This window comes from Equus asinus, chromosome 17 (assembly GCF_041296235.1).
Source record: "Equus asinus isolate D_3611 breed Donkey chromosome 17, EquAss-T2T_v2, whole genome shotgun sequence".
NCBI lineage: Eukaryota > Metazoa > Chordata > Mammalia > Perissodactyla > Equidae > Equus > Equus asinus.
The window spans coordinates 11815379-11836964 of NC_091806.1; the positions used below are offsets into that span (position 1 = coordinate 11815379).

A 21586-nucleotide genomic window follows, 5' to 3' on the forward strand; every position below is an offset into this window, starting at 1 on the left:
GACACATTCTCTTTGGTCCACAGAGTGGTTTTTTTTTTTTTTAAAGATTTTATTTTTTTTCCTTTTTCTCCCCAAAGCCCCCCGGTACATAGTTGTATATTCTTAGTTGTGGGTCCTTCCAGTTGTGGCACGTGGGACACCGCCTCAGCATGGTTTGATGAGCAGTGCCATGTCCGCGCCCAGGATTTGAACCAACGAAACACTGGGCCGCCTGCAGCGGAGCGTGTGAACTCAACCACTCGGCCACGGGGCCAGCCCCCCACAGAGTGTTTTTTAAATGTCTCTACACAGGGCATTTATTCATTTAACACTTTTTTTTTTTTTTTGGAGTATCTGCTATGGGCAGGGCACTATCTCAGGCATTGGGAATGCAGCAGGGAACAAAACGGACAAAAATTCCGACCCTCGTGAAATTGCCAATAAAGTGTAATATTAGTTAGGATGGGCACTGTCTTCTTTGTCCAAATCTCTGCCACTGCCTTTTGTATTTTACACACACACACACACACACTGTGTTTCTAAAACAGCTAACCTACAACTCAGCATCTTAGAGGATACCCCCCTCAATTGACTGAATTTTAAATAGTCAGAGGCTAAACACTTCCATTTCAGGAGACTTTTCTTCTAATAATAAAAAGTTAATTTTTGTCAATAAAAATTATTACTATCAATATTATCATATTACCCTATGAGCTAATAATAAAAATACTAATCATCTACAACTTATCTAATGTGTATTATGCCACTGAAAACGCATCGTCTCATTTCATTTTCACACAGCTCGGAGGTAGGTATGTTTCTTATCACCAATTTAGAAATGAGTAAATGGAGGCAGAGAGATTAACTAGGCCAAGGCCACGGCCACACAGCCAGCTACTGCAGAGCCGAGACTCAAATCCAAGTGTATGTGGGTGCAGAGCCCACACTGTTAACAGCACACTGTGAGGATGTCTCCCTAATAAAGCCTGGCCCAGGTGGCCCGGGAACTGTCCCTAGAGGTGGCAAGAGGGATTTGGGAGCTTGAGACACAACTCACTCACCCCTCCATGGGGTGTAAGGCGATGGCCCGGGGCTTCTCGAGGTTCTGCCAAAGCAGCACCTTCCGGTGGGCCCCATCCAGGTTGGCCACTTCAATCCTGGACGTCCCTGAGTCGGTCCAGTAGAGTTTGTCGTGGACCCAATCCACAGCCAGGCCCCCTGGGGAAAAGAAGCAGTGGAAGAGTGTCAGGCATTCAGCCCAGGCTCCTCTGTGCCATAGTAACAAGCACAAACTCGGCCATGAAGCAGCTTCTCGGGCCAGGCACTGTTTGAACCATTTTACATATATTAACTCACTCAATCGTCAGAACAACTCTGAGCTAGGTACTATAATCCCCGTGAAGAGGAAGAAACTGAGGCACAGCAAAGTCAAGTAACCGTGCAAGGTCATGCATTTCCTCCTCACAGCCAATCATATTCCACTCCCTGAATTCTGGCTCCCTCACCCACACCCAGGGTCTCCAACTGCACCAACTCAGGGGTTTGCAAATTGTGGCCTTAGGGTTTTGCAGAGGCACTCCAGAAGTTCTGTAAGCTTCTGAGTCAAACGTGCTCGATACCAAATTCTAACTCACTTCACCTGCCTATAGAACGGCCCGAGATTGCAAAGTGAGCTGTTGTTTTTTGAATACGTAAACATTTGGATATATTTATCTTGGTTGATCAGGATATTCTTAATGCGTAGCAATCAAAACGAAATTCAGAATTAAACTGGATGCACAGGCCTGATCAAGAACTGTAACTATCATCCATAAAGGGCTGATTTCAAATGATTACATTCATCAAAACGGTCTCATTATTCTGATAGGGCTCAAAACGAGCAAATGTTACAGACCTAAACCTACGAAGTTAATGTATACTAACAAATGTCTTCTGCATTAAAGCCATCCAAGATTTCACCGGAAGATGTTCCGCTGCCTAGGGTTTGCAAGCCACCAGTCTGTTCCTTCCAAGGCTGTTTTGCACATGGTGTGGCCCTCTCCTACCCCACAGGGCCTTGTTCCCTACCTGGGCTCTCCAGCCCCGTAGACACAACCTCCTCCACGTTGCTGCCATTGAGGTTGGCACGGAGGATCCGGTCCAGCGTGACGTCTGACCAGAAGACGAGCTCGCGCCGGTGATGGAAATCGAGGGCGATGGCATTCTCCAGGTTGTTGAGCAGCAGCGTGTACTCGGAGCGGTGCGGCAGCACCTGCCGGATGTCGATGCGATTGGCGAACAGTAGCACAGGCTCCGGCCCTGGGACATGGCATAGAAATGGGGCCCCCACCGGCCTCCAGAGCTGCCCCATCAGCATGCACTCCGAGCCAACTCAGCTGACACATGGGACCCCTTGCCCACTAGGGCACGCCTCGAGCTGTCAGCATCCCTACTAGCGGGAGCCTCCAGAATCAACACCCCACCCCACCCCAGCAGAGCTTTTCTTAGGGCCCAGAATGCACCTCGTAGCTCCATCTTGCTGCGATAGAAGTCTCTCCACCTCTCAGCAAATCCCTGAATCCTGGAGCACCTGGCTGTCTCCACACCCAGCCCTCTGCCCACACAGCCAAATGCCGACAGCCCTTACCCAAAGCCTTGCAGCTGCGCCGGTCGGGCCGGAGTTCGTAGCCCGCCTCACACCAGCACTGGAAAGCCCCTTCGCTGTTGGTGCAGCCCTGGCTGCAATACCCCTCCTCAGCACATTCATTCACATCTGTGAGGACCGGACAGGGTCAGGAACGTGTCTTCTGCCATCCTCCCACCCAGACTCCCTCGCTGACTAGCTGCTTTCCTGCCCACATATCCATCTATTTCCCAGGCCTAGTGGGGAGGCTATTTAACAAGCGGTTAAAGGCTTCGAGATCACGGAGACCTGGGCTGGAATCCCAGCTCTGCTACTCACCAGCTCTGTGGCCTTCAGTAAGTTACTTAGCCTCTCTGAGCTTCAGTTTCCCCATCTGTGAAATGGGAAGGAGGATTCCCCACTCCCTAGAGTTAGTGTGATGATGAAATGAGGTCACGTCTGTCAAATGCGTGATCAATGGGAAACACAGCTGCCTGTCTGCTGCCCCGCCCAGCATCCCAGCCCTGCTCCATATCAGGCCCTAGCTCACCCTGGCACATGTGACCATCCTCTGTGAGCCGGTAGCCGGTGTGGCAGGTACACTGCACTGTCCCCCGCACCATCTGGCACTTCTGGGCGCAGCCACCGTTGTTAACATTGCAGCTCTCCTCACCCGTCCGGGGCCCTGTGCCAGCCAAGCCAGAGATGGGAGTTGAGCCCAGAATCCTCCCCCAGACAGCCAACTTGGCATTCCACCTGGACCACGAAGAACAGCTCCCGAGGCTGCAAGAGTCCCCAGGGAGGGTTCTCTTTGAACCTTATGGGTGGGGTTCAGCCACAAACCATGGGCGAGGCTCGCCCACTGGGGACACTCACGGCAGTTCTGCTGTGGGCTCTCATCGCTGTTGTCACCACAGTCATTGACCCCATTGCACAACTTCCTCTGCCCGATGCAGCGCCCGTTCCAACACAGGAACTGGTCCGAGGCACACTGGGGGCTTCCTAAAGAGGGAGGGAGGGAAGCGGGGAAGGGAGGGAGAGGCAAGTCACAGCAGGGCAGGGCTTGGGTCAACAAAAGGATGGGAGTCTGTCATTTTCTAGGGCGAGCTGGAGACAGATGAGACTCAAGGTGGGAGGTTGGGGTCCAAGGCAGGAAACAGCTCAGACAGGGCTGGCTGAATGTCTGCATTCGTTTTCTCCCCAGGACACCACAGTGAGATGGTGAGGGATGTGGGACAGAATGAGAGAGCGCATCCGTGTGTCCGGCACCCGGTGTGGCTAGGGGAGTGGGCGTGGGGGCTGTCAGCCACAGAGAGCAGTCCTTGCTCAACAGGCCAGAGCAAGAGGCACTGGCTGTGTGTGAGTTAGAACGTGAGAAGCAATTGAAACTCAAAGCCCTGATACTGTATTCCAGGCCATAAACCTGCAGGTCAACGGACGCACCTGGATTTGACACTGGTAACCAAGAAGGGCAGGAAAAATCCAGGCCACAGGCAAGATCTTGCTAACGCATCACCTTCACCCAACTGGAATGGAGCAGTAACACCCGCTTTCCACCCCCATCCTCCAAGCCAACTGCGGGTTAAGGGGCCTGGGTACCCCTGGGAGACTCTACCTGTGTTCTCACAGTTCTCTTCATCGCTGTTGTCTGCACAATCATCCTCGCCATCGCAGCGCCAGGACAGGCGGACGCAGCGGCCGGACCGACAGCGGAACTGTTCTGCTGTGCACATGGAGGTGGCTGCGCAAAGCAAAGGTCAAATGAAAGGCTGGCCCCACTACAGCCCGAAACTCCACTCTGCCACCCAAAACTGCACTCTCTGCCAGCATCCATGCCCTCTTCTCGACACCAGTGGCTCAGTTGGTGTATATGGCATCTTTGTGCGAATCAAAAAAAGGTGCCCTTTTTCAAGACACTTTACTGCCATCTGCTGGAAAACTGCCGTGATGAATATATAAATCTATATAATTATAAAACATGTAAGTTCATTGAGTGACTGGCATCCCTTTGGACACAGTGCCTCTGTGCAGTGCCCAACCGACACCACTGTTCACAGAGGTCCTGTCCAATTTGTGTGCAGTCTGTATCAGTGGCGGCCTTTTTGGCTCCACAGCCTCCTTCCCTACTTCCAGCCCAGACCTTTGGTACCGTCCCCCACTCACTGCAGTTGCGCTCATCAGATTGGTCATCACAGTCTGCATCGCCATCACAGCGCCAGCCAGCGTTGATGCACAGGCCACTGTCACACATGAACTCCCCAGAGCGGCAGGGCTGGTGGGAGGCTGGGAAAACACAACAGACATCTGTCTCCAGCCAGTGTATGCAGACAGGGTGCCATGGCAGACCAGAAACCACAGTCCCAGCACCCCAGCTCCTCCATCTCTGCCCAAAAGGGACCAAAAAAATCAGAAACTCCTCCCCTCGCCTCCTGCCCCAGTTGGCACCTGTGCCTTGCCCTCCCAGGAGCTCCTCCCAGCTGGGCCTCCCCTCCTCCTCCACCCAGCTGGCCAGAGCACTCACAGCAGTCGGACTCGTCCGACCAGTCTCCGCAGTCATCATCGCCATCACAGTGGTAGATATCGAGGATGCAGCGGCCGTAGGCACACTGGAACTCCTCCAGGTTGCAGGGGGGCGCTGGCACCGCAGAGGCTGGAAGGAAGGCAGGGGTGGGGAAGGGCCTACACTCAGGCCTGGACAGAGGCGAGGGGGCCTGCCTCCTCCAAGGGGCAAGATGCTCAGGCAAAGTAACCAGGTTTCATTTGAGACGGCCCTTAGAGACTCCCACATTCTGGCAGAACAAAGGCAGACCTCCCTTCTCACCTGGGGAAGCTGCCCCCACCCTACTCAGCCTAGGAGGAGCTACTGCTTTATTGTGTGTGTGAGGAAGATTGTCTCTGAGCTAACACCTGTGCCAATCTTCCTCTATATTTTGTATGTGGGATGCTGTCACAGCGTGGCTTTATGAGTGGTGTGTACATCCAGGATCTGAATCCATGAGTCCCAGGCCACCAAAGCGGAGTGCACAAACTTAACCACTACACCACCAGGCTGGCCCCAGGAGCTGCTTCTTCAGAACCTGCTCTCCTTGCCCACTGTCCATGCACTCCTCAGCCTGGCCCTCAGTCCATGGGATGGAGCCCTCTGCCCCATCCTAGCCCAAAAGCCTGAGTTCTGGGGCCACTCACGACAGTTCTCCTCGTCAGAGCCATCTTTGCAGTCGGTGTCACCATCGCAGTACCAGTGCTCAGCAATGCAGCTCCCGTCACTGCAGCGGAATTCCTTGTCAGAGCACTTGCGCATGTCTGGAGGGGACAATGGGACAGCAATCCTGAAGGAGCCCTACAGGCAACCCTCCTCCCACACTCCTCCCTGCCTCCTGCCCTCACTGCCCCTGGGGGTCTGACCCAGGCCCTGCAAGACACCACATTCGGTGCAGACTCTCTGGAGAAAGCCCAGGCCCTAGAGAGCCTGGGCCTCAGCCTCCTGTCCTGGGGTTCCCCTCCTACCTTCCTCCAGCTGCTCCAGACACCTGGGCAGCGCTGGAGCCATTGCTGGGCTTTTCCCCCATGGCGAGACCAGCCACCAGCCCTCCTGCCTACCTCCCCAGAGCACCACTCACCACACTGCTCATCGCTGTTGTCGCCACAGTCATTGTCACCATCGCAATGCCACAGGCTCCGGATGCAGTAGCCATTCTGGCAGGGGAACTCATCCTCTTCACACTCCCGAGGGGCTGTGGGCACAGAGCAGTCAGGATGCTACAGGCAGTGGGGGCCAGTGCCTGGAAGCCCAAAAGAAAGCCTTGCAGAGCAGAGATTCAAAGCAGGTGGCTGTCTTTCAGGGGCTTATCTGACCGAGAGAGGAGGTGAAAGGACAGGACAAAGAGCTGAAGACCCCAGGGCTCACGTGGGCCTGGGGCATCATTTTCTAATTGAAAATCTTTGCCCAACAGAGCCTGATGGAGCCCGCCTGGCCCTGCTAGCACTCACGACAGTCCTGCTCATCTGAGTCGTCCTCACAGTCGTTGTCCCCGTCGCAAACCCAGGAGCGGCGGATGCACTTGCCATTGTCACAGTGAAAGTCAAGAGGGGAGCAGGTGGGCAACACTGGGTCCCAGGAAAAGAAAGGAAAAGGGGATCAGGCTGGTAAACTTACTCAGGCAGGCTCAACGAGGCCAGAAATTCTCTCCCAGTACCCCTTGTTCCAGTCTCCCTATCTGAATGACAGTCCTTCCTCACAGCCTCCTAGGCCTGCCCCCAGCTGATGGAGAAGCTGAGCAGAAAATGTGAGAATATTAGAAAGGAATGGTGGTGTGGGGTCCTCAGGGCAGAACAGCCCAACAAACTCAAAACCACCAAGAAAGCAGTAAGAAAAACATGAGTAAGAGTAAGAAGTGTATTTTTTCTTTACCTCTTCTTTTAATGATGATTGACACTCACGGGCTCAATTTCCAGTTCAAGAACTCATTTACTTATCACACTGAGCAAGTCAGTTACCCTCTCTGAGCTGTAGCTTCTTCGATCGTACAACGGGGATAATTACACTGACTCACAGGAGTCTTTGGAGATAATGCACATGAAAGTGAGCCGTTTACCATCATCACAATTAGCGGAACTGGTTAGGGTTAATAAGGTCCAGGTTGTAGCTTCATTCTTATCAGACTAATTAGCCACCTCCAGACACAGGTCTGCAGGTTGGCGGTTGCACCCCTAAACCCAGACAACGGGCTCAGCTCTGATGTATCCAAGACAGGACACCCTAGCCCGTTGTGCATATGTTACTACACTAGGGGAAAAGGGAGATTTGAAGAGAATATTAGATTTCTTACCACGTTTACATTATTTAAAATGGTGTGATTACACGGAATAACAGTGTAAGAAACACATAAATAATCTGCATCCATGTATTAATGCACATTAAAAAAGCAGAAATATGCAGCACAAATACACAAACGCATATTCACATAAATACAGAGAGATCTATTTAAAGAGACTATCTGTAGTTTCAAGGGTGTTTTCTTCTATACGTGTTTCCAAGTTTGTTTTATTGGACATATACGCATGGAAATATACACAGGAGGGTTGAAGCCAAGCATATTGTGAAAAACACCCATCTGTCAGTATGTGTCACGCTCGCAAGAGTCCAGCGCTCTGAGTCTGACACACCTGATGCACAGAGCGCTCCATCAGACTTGTCGTTGCTCCCTCGCCCCCAAGTCCCTCTTCGACCACTTCCCACCGCCCCACGGGGAAGCGAGGTTCTTACTACATCCATCCTCATCGCTGTGGTCCCCGCAGTCGTTGTCTCCATCACACTGCCACTGGGCGGGGATGCAAGTACACTCGCCAAGGGCACTCACGGCACACGTGAAGTGGTTCCGCCCACAAGCACACTGAGGGCTGCTGGCTAGGCCTGGGCGGAGGTAAGAGGAACCAGTGAGGGCTCAGCTCCTGCCCAACCAAAGCCCATTCTAGGCGGCAAGGTAGAGGAGCCACATGTAGGGGCACTGTCACCCAGGGAGCCATGGTGACACTGCAGGGAGATGCAGACAATGTAATTGCACCTTCTGCCTCCTCCAAGGCACAAATGGACAAGGAGATACCCTCTGATTTGGGGCTCACAAATAGTCCAGGTGCCCACCTCTATGACAGGGCTTTTTTGCAGAGCACCCCCAAAGGCCCAGAGACAAATGATACCGCCTGGACGGTTGGTGCTCTTGAAGAAGGGGAGCAGGGGACAGAAGGCGTGATACAGAGAGGCCTCCATATCCTTCCTCCAAACCTAGGTTGAGATGCAGTTTTTGCCCATATCCAGGACCAGGCCTTGGGATGTTGGCCGGGGAGGGCAAGAAATAAGAGTGGACTTGAAATGCTGGAGCCCCTTTAGGGATAAAGGGTCCACACAGCGGAGCAGGAAGCAGGACCGGCTGCTGTGAGTTCCCCAGGCAGAACTCACTCTTGAGGACAGTGGCTAAGGAGGAGTGGGGCCTGAGGGAGGGAACCAGGCCACTACAGGGCAGAGTGACTGGGACCAGTCAGGGCCTTCCTGTCTGTGGGACAGGCCGCAGCCTGGAGGAAGGACGGCAGAAGCAGCCCCTCCCCCAGCCTCGGCAGCACGCAGCTGGGCTTCCCTATTGAGCATCCAGCTATCTGCCTGGCCAAGTCCCATGACCGGCTGCTGTGCCCCCTCCCCAGCGTGCCCAGCAGGATGCCCTGGGATGGCGTGTGAATGGCTCGGTGCCCCCGCTCCAGCCTCAGCTGGAACAAAGGGTTCTGCCAGGGTCACTCTCCCCCCTCCCAGCATTCATCTAACCCGCTGGGCCGCTGCAGCTGGGAAAGAAGGGGGCCACCGCTCATCGCTCCCCCCAGCTTTCTTCTCCCCTTCCTCCCCTCGGCTGGGCCCTGCCCTCAGGCTGGTCTGGACCAGGGAAGGAGCCAGCTCCTAAATTACTAGCCCTCTTCCTGTACTATTTCCCGGAGCCCAGCTTCTCTCTCTTGGCTCATCTCCTTGATGGACATCCTCACCTCCCATTAGATTACTAGGCCTGGCTTAGGGCTTAGGGCTTAGGTCCCAGAATGAAAGGGTGCCATCCCCTCCAAAAGCAAAGAGAGAGCCCAAGACCCCTGCATCTCCACTTCAGCCCCAAGGGTCAGTATGAGTAAAAGGCAGGGGTTCCTAACCTGTAGATGATGGATGGATGGCATGGGGATCTGTGAACCCCTGAAAAGACAGGCAAGATGTACATTTCTGGAGCTAAAGGCCACAGCTTTTGCCAGATCCTCAACTAAGGCCTGCCCTCCCCCTCCACATGCTAAGGGAATCAGCTGCCCTAGAAAAGATGCAGGATTTCCTGCGGAAGCCAAAGGAATCCGTTTGAGAGGTGCAGCATCCCTATACCTCACAGGAAGGCCTTACTCCCAGCGCAGCGCTCCTGTCTCTCTGCCAGTGTAGGACAGTGGACTCTTCCCCAGGGAAGCACTGAAGACCCAGCTGCCCTAGCCCCAGCACCATCCTCTTGGCCTGTTCCGAGAGCACTGAGAAAGGATGGGGCTTTTTTCACCCAGACTCTGGGCACCAAAGCCTGAGGAACTTTCGTAGTATGACCAGCTCATCACAGCTATAGGCACTACTTTCGGGAACTCTGGCTGAGGAAACAGCAAAGACTAAGTATTCCAGAGGGCTCCATATGGTGGGGCTCTCCAACATGCAGATGCCCTTCATGGGGAGGATGGTAAAGACAGAGGATAGAGCTAACTCAGTGGTTCTCAACCAGGGATGATGTTTCCCCCCAGGGGGCATATGGAAATGTGTGATGACATTTTTGGTTGCCATGATTGGCGGTACTTCTGGCATCTAGGGCACAGAAGCCAGGGATGCTGCCAAATATCCTTCAATGTACAGGAAAGGCTGCCACAACAAAGAAATCATCCAGCACAAAATGTCAATAGAGGTTGAGAAACTCTGCTAGCCACACACAGCGGGGAGTAGGGCAGCACCAATGAGGAGTTCAGGGTAAAGAGCGTAAGGAGAATAGAGAGAAAGAAGGGGGAAGTTGGGGGGAAGGGGGAGAGGAAAAAGCACGGGATCTGGAGCAGACAGACCCGGGTTCCAGTGACCAGCTGTGCGACCCCGTGCGAGTCACAGAGCTCCCCAAGCCTCAGTTTCTTCATTTGTAAAAGGGCCACAGGATAAATTGAAAGAAGCTAGCCTCGTGCCTTGGCACACCAAAGATGCTCAACCAATGCAGGATGAGAGTGTGCAGGTGTAGGGATGCAGGGGCTAAATTCTTCCCAAGGGCCTTGAATTTAAGAAGCCGAGTACCAGGACTGGGAGAGCAAGGACAGTAGTAGCCTGGCACAGCACGAAAGTCAAAAGGAACGCTGAAGGTAAAGAGGAGCCTTCAGTCCTGTGTTTTTCTGGGTTTTTTTTAGGGCTCCACCCCCGCCTTTGGCTGAGTGATAAAAGAAGTCTTGATTTCCCTGTGCGGACTTCAGGAACAAAGCATTCCATCGGGTGGGCATCAAGTTCTTTGCAGGCGAATGAAGAGTCATGACTTCCTGGATGTCAGAGCAACGTCTGAACGTCAGCGTGTGAAGGTCAGGCAGCCACTGGCGGGCAAACCCTGGCTGGGGCTTTCATACAGTAAACAGACACATTATACTCCAAAAAGCCAGCTCTTCGGGACAACTGTTGCCCCTCTGGGATCCCCGGAGGTGGAATTCTGCCTTTTCACTCAAGTCCTGGCTGTAATCATAAAGGACAGCTTTTAACCCTTTTTAACTAAAAGAATGGTGAGTGAAGAAAGGAAACAAATGACTGCGGGTGGCAAAACACAGTCTTCATTTTAAGAAATGCTAAGTTAGAATACTCAGCTATGCTACTGGCCTTGAAAGCTATTTGCCAGCCACACTTGCAAGCTCCCTGGGCCTCCAGGGGCTTGGGCCTTTTGACCTAACGCAATTCAACAAGGAAAAGATCTCTCCCCAAAGGGTTTGCCATCCCTAATCATCAAGTCATCAAGTTTTGGGGTTACATGTCAATGCACTCATAGGGTCTTCCTGAGAGGTTAATCAAACTGTCACCACCTGCATCTTACCTCCCTCGCCTCAGCCACCTTACCAATTTCTCACTGCTTTCTTTTGAAGGAAAGAAGGAAAACATCCACCTGGTATACCGGACAGTGTACCATGGTGGTAGAGAGCACAGATTCTGGACTCAGAGAGATGAGTTCAAATCCTGGTTCTACCACTAACTCTACAAGTTTGAGTAAGTTAATTAATGTCTCTGAGCCTCAGTTTCCTCATCCATAAAATGGGAATAATAATAATAGTGCTACCACAAAGGATTTTGTAAAGATTAAATTAAATAATTCATATAAACTGTTTAGCACAGGGCTGGCACACAGCAAATCTTCATAATACTACAACCGTCATTTACTGAGCACCTACCAGGTACCCTCCAAATTCTTTCCTAAGTGCTTTTCATGTGCTCCATCATTGAATGCTCTCAACAACCCTGGGAGGTGGCACTGTTCTCATTATCACCACTTTATAGCTGGGGACACTGAGACAGAGAGGGGAAGTCTGTCGACAGGTCACCCAGATACTAAGGTTTGGAGCGGGCATTCACGTGTAGGCAGGTCGATCCCAGAGCCTCTGCTCTTAATCACTTCATTATCCTGCCTCCCAATAAACAGTATTACTACTATGAGAATTTCCAAAACCCTGAGGTCAGAAAGGGGAATCTACAACACGAGAACTTCTGGGTCTCTCTCCTTTATGCACTATTGATTAGCAAATACACAGTGAGTTTATAAATCTCAGGCAGTGACCTCTCCTTCCGGTTACCGCTAAGGCTAAAGACCACTTTCCCTCGCCCTAGGGTAAAGTGGTGAAGTGGGACAGTCTGGAGCTCCCGTCCTTTAAACCAGTGTCTCAGTGCTGTGTTGGTCCAGAAACGGACAGGGCTTCTGATGACAGTTATATTCTGCAGCTTCTCTTTACGGTTTGCAAGCTGCTTTTACATACACATTTGCATTCTCATTTAATCATTACAACAACCCTGAGTAGTTACTGTAGTGCCCGTTTAATAGGTAAGGTCATCTGCTTTGGCCAAGGTCATGGGGTAAGTAGGAGAGCCGGGATGGCAGCTCCATTTTGACCTTTAGACCAAGTATTCTTCTTCTAATGCCATCTCAGAATCTGGACTTTCAATAAGCTTCCCAGGTGACACGGACACACACTCGAGTTAGAGAGGCACTGTTTTCCACCATCCCAGAGAACGCTCAGCTGAAACGGGGCCACACCTGTCACTTGGAGGCCCAAGGTGGACAGTGACTATACACAGCTACAGAGCAGCTTTCTCAAGTTGAACTGGAAATGAGATGGCTTAAGGAGTGTCCTGTGAGTGCTGGGATATGACAGCTACCCCAGTGTGAAAGGGATGAGAATGGGAACAGGAAGAATCATCACTCATATAAGCAAAGGATGTTTTTCTTTTTTTTCTTTTTGCTGAGGAAGATTTCCCCTAAGCTAGCATACACTGTCAATCCTTTTTTTTTTTTTTTTTGGCTTGAGGAAGATTACGCCTGAGTTAACGTCTGTGTCAATTTTCCTCTACTTTCTATGTGGGTCACTGCCACAGCATGGCTTGATGAGTGGTGTAGGTCTGCGCCCAGGATCCGAACACGGGCTGCCAAAGCAGAGCATGCTGAACTTAACCACTATACCAGGGGCCGGTCCCAGGATGTTTTTCTTATACTAAAGCTCTCCTCTTTCCTCCTGTCCACTGGTGGTAATGGTAAGGATATAAACCTTATTTAATGAGAATAAGTTATGTAAAATGACCCTAAACTACATCTAGGCTATTCAAGGGACCAATCGACTGATTTCAGCTCCTCGCACAGCCTACTCAGTAAGTGTCTCTCACTAGATGGGATGCCCCAGTAGCAAGACAAAACTGACATAACTGAAAGGAGTGGCACAAGGAGCCACATAGAAATGGATCTAACTTCATCCAGGAGACACCTGGAATCTGGAGGGATCTGGGTGCCTATAAATAGCCACCATTTGAGAGGACAGAGCTTGCATAGAAAACATCAGAACTAATACCAAAAAAGGTAAATGGTTGGCAGCAGAAGGAGGCCAGGAAGTGAACCCTTTCCTGATGCTGTCCCACCTGGACCCTCGCAGCCTGGCGGAGTTGAAAGCCCCTGCTCTGTGCCCCAGAGGCCCATCATGCCTCCTCTTATGATGGCATTTAGTCCACTGCAGGATCATTGTCACTTACTGGACCCTAAGCCTCTTGGCATTTGGAATTACATGATACAGGGCTTTCTATTTGTATTCACAGTGCACAGTTCAATGCTTGGTATGGAGCAGATGATCAACATAAGTTTGTAAAATGACTGAATGATATATTACTCTAGAGTCCTGTGAGAGTTGGAGTCAAAGGAAAAGAGAGGTCCAGAATATTAGAAAGAAAAATTGTTATTTCCTATCTAATCTGTACTCGAGAAAACAGGAATCTTCTTTTTAAGGTGGCTTCCTAGTCCTATCCAGGTTAAGTTCACTCCCTTCTCTTCCGAGAGTTCCTTTCACTTGCTGTGACATGCAACGACTCTACTTCTTTCTGTCCCTGGATTCCTAGAGGCCAGCCTTACCCGGTTTGAAAATCTACCTGGTGAAGTCTTTTCCTAGTGGGCCCTCTCCAAAGGGACACTACTGGACACAGGATTACTGGTCCCAGCAAGTGCAGCCCTCTTTTGGTACTCTTAAACACAGAAAAGAAGTTCTTCATGGTCAGCCTCCAAAGTTACGAGGCAGAAGAGCACAATGTTAAGAAGACGGTCACAAAACTTAGCTAATTCCTGGCTGTCTGACTCTGGGCATGTTATTTAATCTCTTTATACCTTAGTTTCTCATCAGAAAAAATTGGGATAATAAGAGCCCTTACCTCATCTGGATGTTATGAGAACTAAATTAGTTAATTCGTAAAAAGCATTCAGCACAATTTCTGGCACATATGGAGCTCTCAATAAACAACAGCTCCTGCTAACAGTATTACAGAATTTGGCTCCCCCCAGAACTGTCTTATTCAGGGCCCCCATGATTAAGCCCTGCTATTTCAGGGCTTGAGACGTCTAAAAGCCCTACTGTGTGCCAAGCTGCAGTGCCATGGGTTAAGCTGGTGACGTGAATGACCACAGGAAGAGATGGAAAGGAAGGGATGGAAAGTAGCGTGGCAAGAGTCCTGCTTTCCTGCCTTTCTCTGGAGGAGCTGGAGGCATAGAGTACCCTTTATCCTTGCCTAATATATCATCACCAGTTCCTAGGAAGCAAGTATAGAAAAGAGCCTTCTTGGGCTGTCCCAGTGGCGCAATGGTTAAGTTTGCGCATTCCCCTTTGGTGGCCCAGGCTTCGCAGGTTTGGATCCCACGTGCAGACCTAGCCCTGCCTGTCAACCCACGCTGTGGAGGCGTCTCACATAAGATAGAGGAAGATTAGCACAGATGTTAGCTCAGGGCCAATCTTCCTCACAAAAAAAGGAAAAAAAACCCCAGATAAGAGCCTTCAGAACCTAAATTACAGAGTGATTCAGAAACGGATTAGTTCCCTCTTTTGTAAGATGGAGGCAATAACAGTACCTATTTCACATAGGGCATAGGGTTGCTGGGAGATTTAAATGAAATAATACATATGAAATACATAGTAAGCAGCTATTATTTTTGTCGTTGTTCTTTTTATTAACCCCATCATCTTCATCTGAATATGTCCTCTCTCCACCCAGTAATGTAGCTGTGATACCTGGCTGTCTCCATACAGGTCATTGAAAGTCTGACTTACGCTGCCCAGGAGCTCAGTCAACAGATCTCCCAAACCCAGCAGGGCTGGAATGTGGCTGTGCTCTGTGCGGGGCTGCTTAAAATACTGCTCTCCTCTTCCCCTACCTCTCAAAACACAAGGCCCTAACAGTAACATACAGCTTCAGGCAGCAACAAACCACATCACCCCTTCCGGGACCTTTTTTAAGCTTCCTTCCAACAAAAAACACCTGAAAAGTAATTCTTTATGCACTGGGATTCCCTGAGAAGATCAGGACTGAGAACAGAGAGGAGAAGTCAATCCAAGATAAAAGACAGATAGTCCCAACCTAAACCTTCAGGTAAAGCTTGGATAAAATACTCTGTTCTAAGAAGTAACACGGTTAGAGCGTTAACAGCTTAAGCTCTGGGTTCCAATCCTGGGTCAGTAACTCACTAGCTGCGTGACAGCAAACTGCTCTCTGAGCCTTAGTTTCCATCTGTAAGACAGGAGCCTAACGGTACCTACCTCATAAAGACACGGCAAGGAGTGATAATACACACTAAACACTTACGGTGCCGGGGTTGCAGGAAAAGATTTAAAAATGTTAACTGCCCCAGAAGGACATTTGTATTTTTTAGACCACATGTCCCACCAGTTTCTGGTGCAAAAATGGTCGCCAGAGATCACTCTTAGAAGAGCAGAAATTCGCGTGTCGGGGAGATATATTTTAGAGCCATTCGCTTTCACTCTCTCTCTGAACCTGTGGCTGCAACTTCTTGTTTAAACTGCGTGGGATGGGGAGGGAGGGGAGTGGAAAGAGGAGAAAGGGACTTCCCTTTCTTATTTGTTAGGCTTATGGATATTATACACTGCATCTGTATTTGGTTTCCAGAATCTGTTGTCACCCCAACAGAGAGACTACCTCCTGCCTCATCTCTGCCTGAAAGGTGGTGGCAGTCGGGCTCCCAAGGCTGGGGCCAACGAAGGGAACATTTAGAGCGCTCCTCACCCCCATCCCACCCCACCCCACCCCCCTGCCCCGCCCCGCCCCATAGGCCTGGCAGGAAGTGGAGCTGCTGAGCTTGGAGAGATCACTGGAGGCACTTAGAACCTCGAAGCTTTTTTATTTCACATGCTCATCAGGTGTCTCTCCCACTACCCCGCTCTGTACCTGCCTGGCCCTACACCCAGACGAGGGGAGGGTCCCTCTCCCGCAAAAAGGCGCTGCCTGGAGCCAGGAGCTCCCTGGCCCCAGAAAACCTCCGGTGATAAATTATGCAGCAGCACCTTTGTGTCGCTGCCTCTCAGCCAGATGGGAGGTTTGCTCCCAGTCTTTTGTTTCCGGCTTTGCTCGCAGCTCTGATCCTCGGCTCTGCGCAGAGGTGAGGGGGGAGCTCCCGTTGGCCAAGTCAGGGCTTGCAGCAAGTCCCAGCAAGGCTTTCCCCAGCTGGGTCTCAGGCAGCGCCCTTCCTCTCCTCACTCTAACCTGAATGAGCAGAGAAGCAGGGCATTAGCAAAGCTTACAGTCAATCCACTCAGCTGTGAGCAAGGATGGGAATGCCTACGTGCAGGAAAAGAATGAAGTTTGCTCACAAGGGCGTAAGAGGTGCCCAAGGGCACCTAGGATGTTTGCTTCTTGCTAAATCAAAAATGCAGAGCAGAAAATGGAGTCAAACAACCACCAGGAAAGCTAGAGAATCAGCTCTTTTCAAAGGCTGCTCTTGGTTACGGTCAACTTTCCGCAGCCCCCCAAACATCACATCACTAGCACCAACTTAAAAGGAAGAAACAAAGAGACAACAGGGGTCAAACTTTGGGGTGGAGGAGCCGGGGGCTGGGGGCGAGTCGTGGGCTTGAGACCCACATCAATTATCCCGGCACACTGACAGGATTCCTGATGGAGGACGGTAGTCATGAAGGAAGGCGGCCCGCAAGAGCCCAGCCCCCAAATTGCGGCAATTACTACCTTATGAGCTCCGGGGCCTGACTCCTTTCCCAGGCCAGTGGGAGGGAGAGCTTGGAATTCTAAACTGTTCCAGCTATAAGAGACCTCAGCCAGCACCTCTCACCCCGGGTCACAGCAACCTCAGAGTGAGATGCTTGGCTGCATCCCTGACCACAGGGCTTTTAACAGCGAAGCTCTCAGAGGAAAGCCCCATCTCCCAGGACCTCTCCCAGGAGAGCTAAGGCAGGGTGGGCTCCCCAGACTCACGGTATAGCTTAACAGATCTCTCTACTGGAAGTGTGGACAGGAGGGAACCATGGTTAGGTTTCACTAAGTTTTCAAGGGGAGAAAGAAGGGACAAGATCTTTAAAAGAGAAAAGCAAAAACCAGCTGAAATGAATGAAGGGCGGAGTCTCCATTTCAGCACATGACGCTGTAGTATGCGGATTTGTTTACCTGGCTCCCACGGTCCAAAGGCAAGCACCATCTGTAATGCACTTAGGCAAGCTCGCTAACAAGCAGCTAACGTTTATCCAAGTCTACTGTAACACGGTAGTTGTCAGGCTCTGCGTTGAATGGTTTGAACGTACTATGATCTCATTTAATTTTTACAATATTCTCACGTGATAATTTATTACTACTCCACGTCTCCCGTTTACAGATAAGAACCCTGAAGTTGAGGAAGATTAAATACTTTGCACAGGGTCACAAAGAAGTGCCGCAGCCAAGATTCAAACCCAGGTCTACCTGTGCTTCTTAATCACTGAGCTATGTACGCGGCGATTAGATTAGTGCTTGACAAATGTGTGTTTGCTGAATGAATGAACGAATGAATGGGTGCAGAACCCAGTTCTGGGAATGCTCCTGAGTATACTGGGGAGAAAGAAATTGACCCTGCCAGCTCTAAGCTGAAGGGAGAGCAGCAAGCACAGGCATCCAGCAGAGCTATTTATAGGGCCCAACCCGGACTCTGCCAGCCAAACAGTCAGCGTGAAGTCTTTCCTGGGACACTGAATCCTATGCTACTGAGCTGAAAAGGGGAGAAGGGCTTCCGATGCTGAAGATGAGCTGGCAATCCAGACGCAGTCTGGGGCCCAGATGCCCCATGCCCGGGCAACTGACAAAACTTGTGGATAAGTTTCATCAAGGTATGTGGAGACTAGGCTGGAACAGGCTAACAGACCCAGTCGACCAAGGGCATGGAACTGTTCATAATTATGAGATGTGCCCAATCATAAAAAAAGAGAAGACAACTTCTTAAAGTAGTCCCCCAAATTCTGTTCCTATTCAGGAAGCTCCTAGTATTGATCTTCTCTTCAATGGAAAAGCAACATAGCCAAATCCCACCAATTTTCCTTCTCCTTAAGGATCAAGCTTAGCAGTCAATCAGTAGAAAGAGTGAGCAAAGATCTATAAACCACTCTGTCCTCTGTGACCTCCTGTCTTCTTTGCTGGCCCAGAAGATGGACATGCCAACATGCTCTGTCAGATACAGCCAGACTTGGTTCCCTTGCACCTGTCATTCTTAATACCATGTGCCAGTCCCAAAGATGTTATCTGATATTCAACAGGGGACATAAGAGGAAATCCAAAATCAGTGACAAGCCAAGCATCTTTCCGAGTCCAATAAGATCAAGGACAAGGTCAAGCAGCATAAGAGTCAGATGGAAAGCAGACCACTCTCAGCTCTACTCTTTTGCGTTTATCCTCAAAAACAACCTTCTATCTACCTAAGCACTCCTGGGCAGAATTTTCAACTCTTTGCTTATCTGGAAGAAACCTCGGAGACAAACATGGTTTCTACTCTTCAAATGGTGCTAGATTGTCAGAGGCCTCACCTCAACCCTCAGGAGGATACGCAGGGCTGTTATCAGCAATCAAATTTCCTTCCAAAAATCTTTAAGGGAGGAGTGTTATGTAGGCTCAGCCACACACACAGGCTCTAGGAAAAGTCCAAAGGACTAGCAGAAACCCAATAAGCACTTAAATTTTAATGTCTGGAATTCACTCCTAGCTGAGGTCAGATCTGCCTAACTGATCTACTGTGACACGCTGTCTTCTCCCTGAGCCCCCGGAACACAGAGTCAGGGACCCCCATGGTGATATTTTTGATTGAGCAACTTCTCACTCTCTCCAGTGAACCATGAATCTGTCCGCTCCAGTCCTCCCAGGATGGCTCGGTGTCAGGCTAGGCAAAGTTTAGCTCTTCGCGCGTCTCCTTACGCATGCGCACAGAAAGCCCCCCATGCTTAGAAGTTTCTATTAAACTTTTTGTCCTTAAAAAGAACCCAAAAGAGTTACCAAGAACCCTCCCATCCTTTTCCCGTGAATCATTAAATATACACAATTTTCTATCCCCATTCTTGATGCGGATGGAGTGTACGCAGTTTTGACAGCTCCGGAGCAATAAAATCCTCTTGGCCTGTTTGAGTCCGGAACCTTCCAGCTCCCCTTTCCCTAGGGCAGAAGGCGACAACCTCCTCTCTGGCTTTGTTGGTATCCGTTTTAGTCCTTTTTTTTTTTCCCCCAGTGTCGTGCCATTTCCCTTGATCTTTTTCAAAACTTCCTCCAGGGGGCCGAGAGGAAAGTTCCATCTCCTTCCCTTGCAGCCCGAAGGGGGAAACCCCCCAAAAAGCACAGCTGTCCCTTTAAGGGGCCCATGTGGTGGGAAGAGCAGCTACATTCCTACCCCAGTAGGGCCGCTGTCCCGACACGCCAAAGAGGCTACAAATAACCTTCTAGGAGAGCCCGGGAGGGGGAGAGCACAGTGCGAAGAGGAACGTGGGTCGGCCAGGCTACTACTCGGAGAGGAGAGAAAGAGCTCAGTCGGCGTTAGAGGGGGCTTGGAAAAAGTCATTTAAAACCCACGGGTAGTTTAAACGACGGACACGAGAGCTCTGTTTTGGATTTGGGAGGTAAACCAATCCTTAAAACAAGCGCCCAGGCATCTCCACGCCCTGCCAGGCAAGTTCCGAAATCTACACTGACAGTTTCCACACGAGCTCCCTACGTTAAAGAAAGACCCGGGGCGAGGCCGGGGTCTGCAGACTCCTCCATTCCGAACCCCACCCCCTCATCCGGGCTGCGGGGAGAATGGGAAGACTGGGATCTCCCCCGCGGTTGAATAGCGGTGGGTGAAGAGGGTTGGGGTTCAGAGATCAAAGTTCTCTGATCCTTGGGCACAAACGAGAGGCAGCTGCTAAATCACGGGGTGCACCCACCGTCCCAGGCGGCTGAGGAGAAACAGATTCCGCTGGAGCCCTAATCACACACAACAGTTGCATACGGGCACCAAACAAGTTATTAATAAGGAGCAGATGAAGCAGCAGTCCTGCGGCCATCCGTCTGGCTCCCCCGAGGGCCACCGCGCGGGCCGGGAGCCTGCCTGCTCAGGCGCTGCCCGACCCCCGCCCCTCAACCCCGGCCGGGACAGATCCGCGGGAGCCTTCCAGCAGTTTCTTCCCTCTGTCCCTCCTCTGCCCCTTTTCCAACCCAGTTCCCCCCTCCCCCGCTCCGAGAAGGATCCAGGGCACGAAGCTGATTGGTTGCAGCCAGGAGAGGGAACCCAAAACACCACTAAGGGGAGATGCTGAGAGCAAGCAGTGCCCAAAGACCCTCGGTGGGAGCAAGGTCTGGATCCGAGGAACTGTTCCTCGGGTAGAGAAATCTCCAGAGCCCAAGCATTCAGATTCCCCGGGGGCCCCTCTCTGCAATTCGCCCGAGACGCCCAGCCCGTGGAAGGAGGGCTATTTACAATTTATGGTTTAGCGACCATCCTTCCCCGCCTCCCTTTCTTCGGGCACATTCACGCGCACCAAGGACACAGAGACTCTGTCTTAACCTGAAAGGGAAGCAGCCCCCAGCTCTTCAAAGAGCAGCGAGGGAAGGCGAGCGCGCGCCTCGGATCGTCCCCCAGCCAGACCCACACCCGAGCCCGGGGGAGCTCCGCCACAGCTGCCCCCTCTCGGACTCAAGGCGCTGGGGGAGCTCCCGCGCCCCTCCCTGGCATGCAATCTCGGGGCTACTGCTCGGGGTGCGGGCGAGGGGTCTCAGGCCCCAGCCTGCGCCGTCCGGCTCTCGGGAGGCGAGTCCTGCAGCGGCCGGACCCGGGACAAACTTTCCGGCGGCGCCGCTTACCGTGTGCGCAGAGCAGGGCGCCAAGCAGCAGCGCGCCCCACGGCCGCCTCATGGTGCCGCGGCCGCCGCCGGCGCTCCCTGCCGGCCGGGGGTCCCGCCGGCTCCCGCGGGACGGCGCGGCGGAGGCAGTCGGCCGAGGGTCCCCGAGGGGAAGCCTCCCGGTCCCCGGCGGCGGGACGCGCCCCGCAACTCGCCCTCCGGCCGCTGCTGCCTCCAGTGCTGCCGGAGCCGAAGCCGCCCTGCCAGGGGACCTGGAGGGGGTGTCCCGGGCCCGGCCGCCCCGCCCCCCGCGCCGCAGCCCCTGCCACCGCCACCGCGCCTGGTCCCGCCCCCAGCGCCGGCCCGGCCTCTTCCCGCCCTCGGCCCCCGCCCCCCGGCCCCCGGCCCCCACCCGCCCGCGCCTCCCGCGCTCGCCCCGCTCCCCTTCGGGCCGCCCCCACATTCCTAGCCCTCCAGAGAGCCCCCCTCCCTGCCCCCATTACTACTGCTCTGATGTCCCTAACTTAAAAAAAAATTATCCTAGTGGCAACTCTCGGATCCCGCTCACGCTAGCCCTATGCCAGAGAGGAGCACCCGGGCTGACCCAAGTCGCCTGGACGTGACCCCGGCCCCCCTAC

General features: G+C 52.1%; 1 protein-coding gene across 1 annotated transcript in view; it reads right to left on the reverse strand.

Moving 5' to 3' along the window:
- Positions 1 to 21168, reverse strand: part of LRP4 (LDL receptor related protein 4) — a 51252-nt gene extending 30084 nt beyond the window's left edge. Inside the window, exons 1-13 of the mRNA XM_014861310.3 lie at positions 20970 to 21168; positions 7848 to 7994; positions 6572 to 6688; positions 6202 to 6315; positions 5768 to 5884; positions 5103 to 5231; positions 4745 to 4864; positions 4197 to 4322; positions 3458 to 3583; positions 3132 to 3266; positions 2606 to 2731; positions 2047 to 2277; positions 1041 to 1197 (exon numbers count right to left, since the gene is read on the reverse strand). Of these exons, the coding sequence (XP_014716796.2) occupies positions 1041 to 1197; positions 2047 to 2277; positions 2606 to 2731; positions 3132 to 3266; positions 3458 to 3583; positions 4197 to 4322; positions 4745 to 4864; positions 5103 to 5231; positions 5768 to 5884; positions 6202 to 6315; positions 6572 to 6688; positions 7848 to 7994; positions 20970 to 21021 (1697 nt within the window). The 5' untranslated portion in view covers positions 21022 to 21168. The remainder of the gene's footprint in view (positions 1 to 1040; positions 1198 to 2046; positions 2278 to 2605; positions 2732 to 3131; positions 3267 to 3457; positions 3584 to 4196; positions 4323 to 4744; positions 4865 to 5102; positions 5232 to 5767; positions 5885 to 6201; positions 6316 to 6571; positions 6689 to 7847; positions 7995 to 20969) is intronic.
- Between the last annotated feature and the right edge of the window lie 418 nt (positions 21169 to 21586).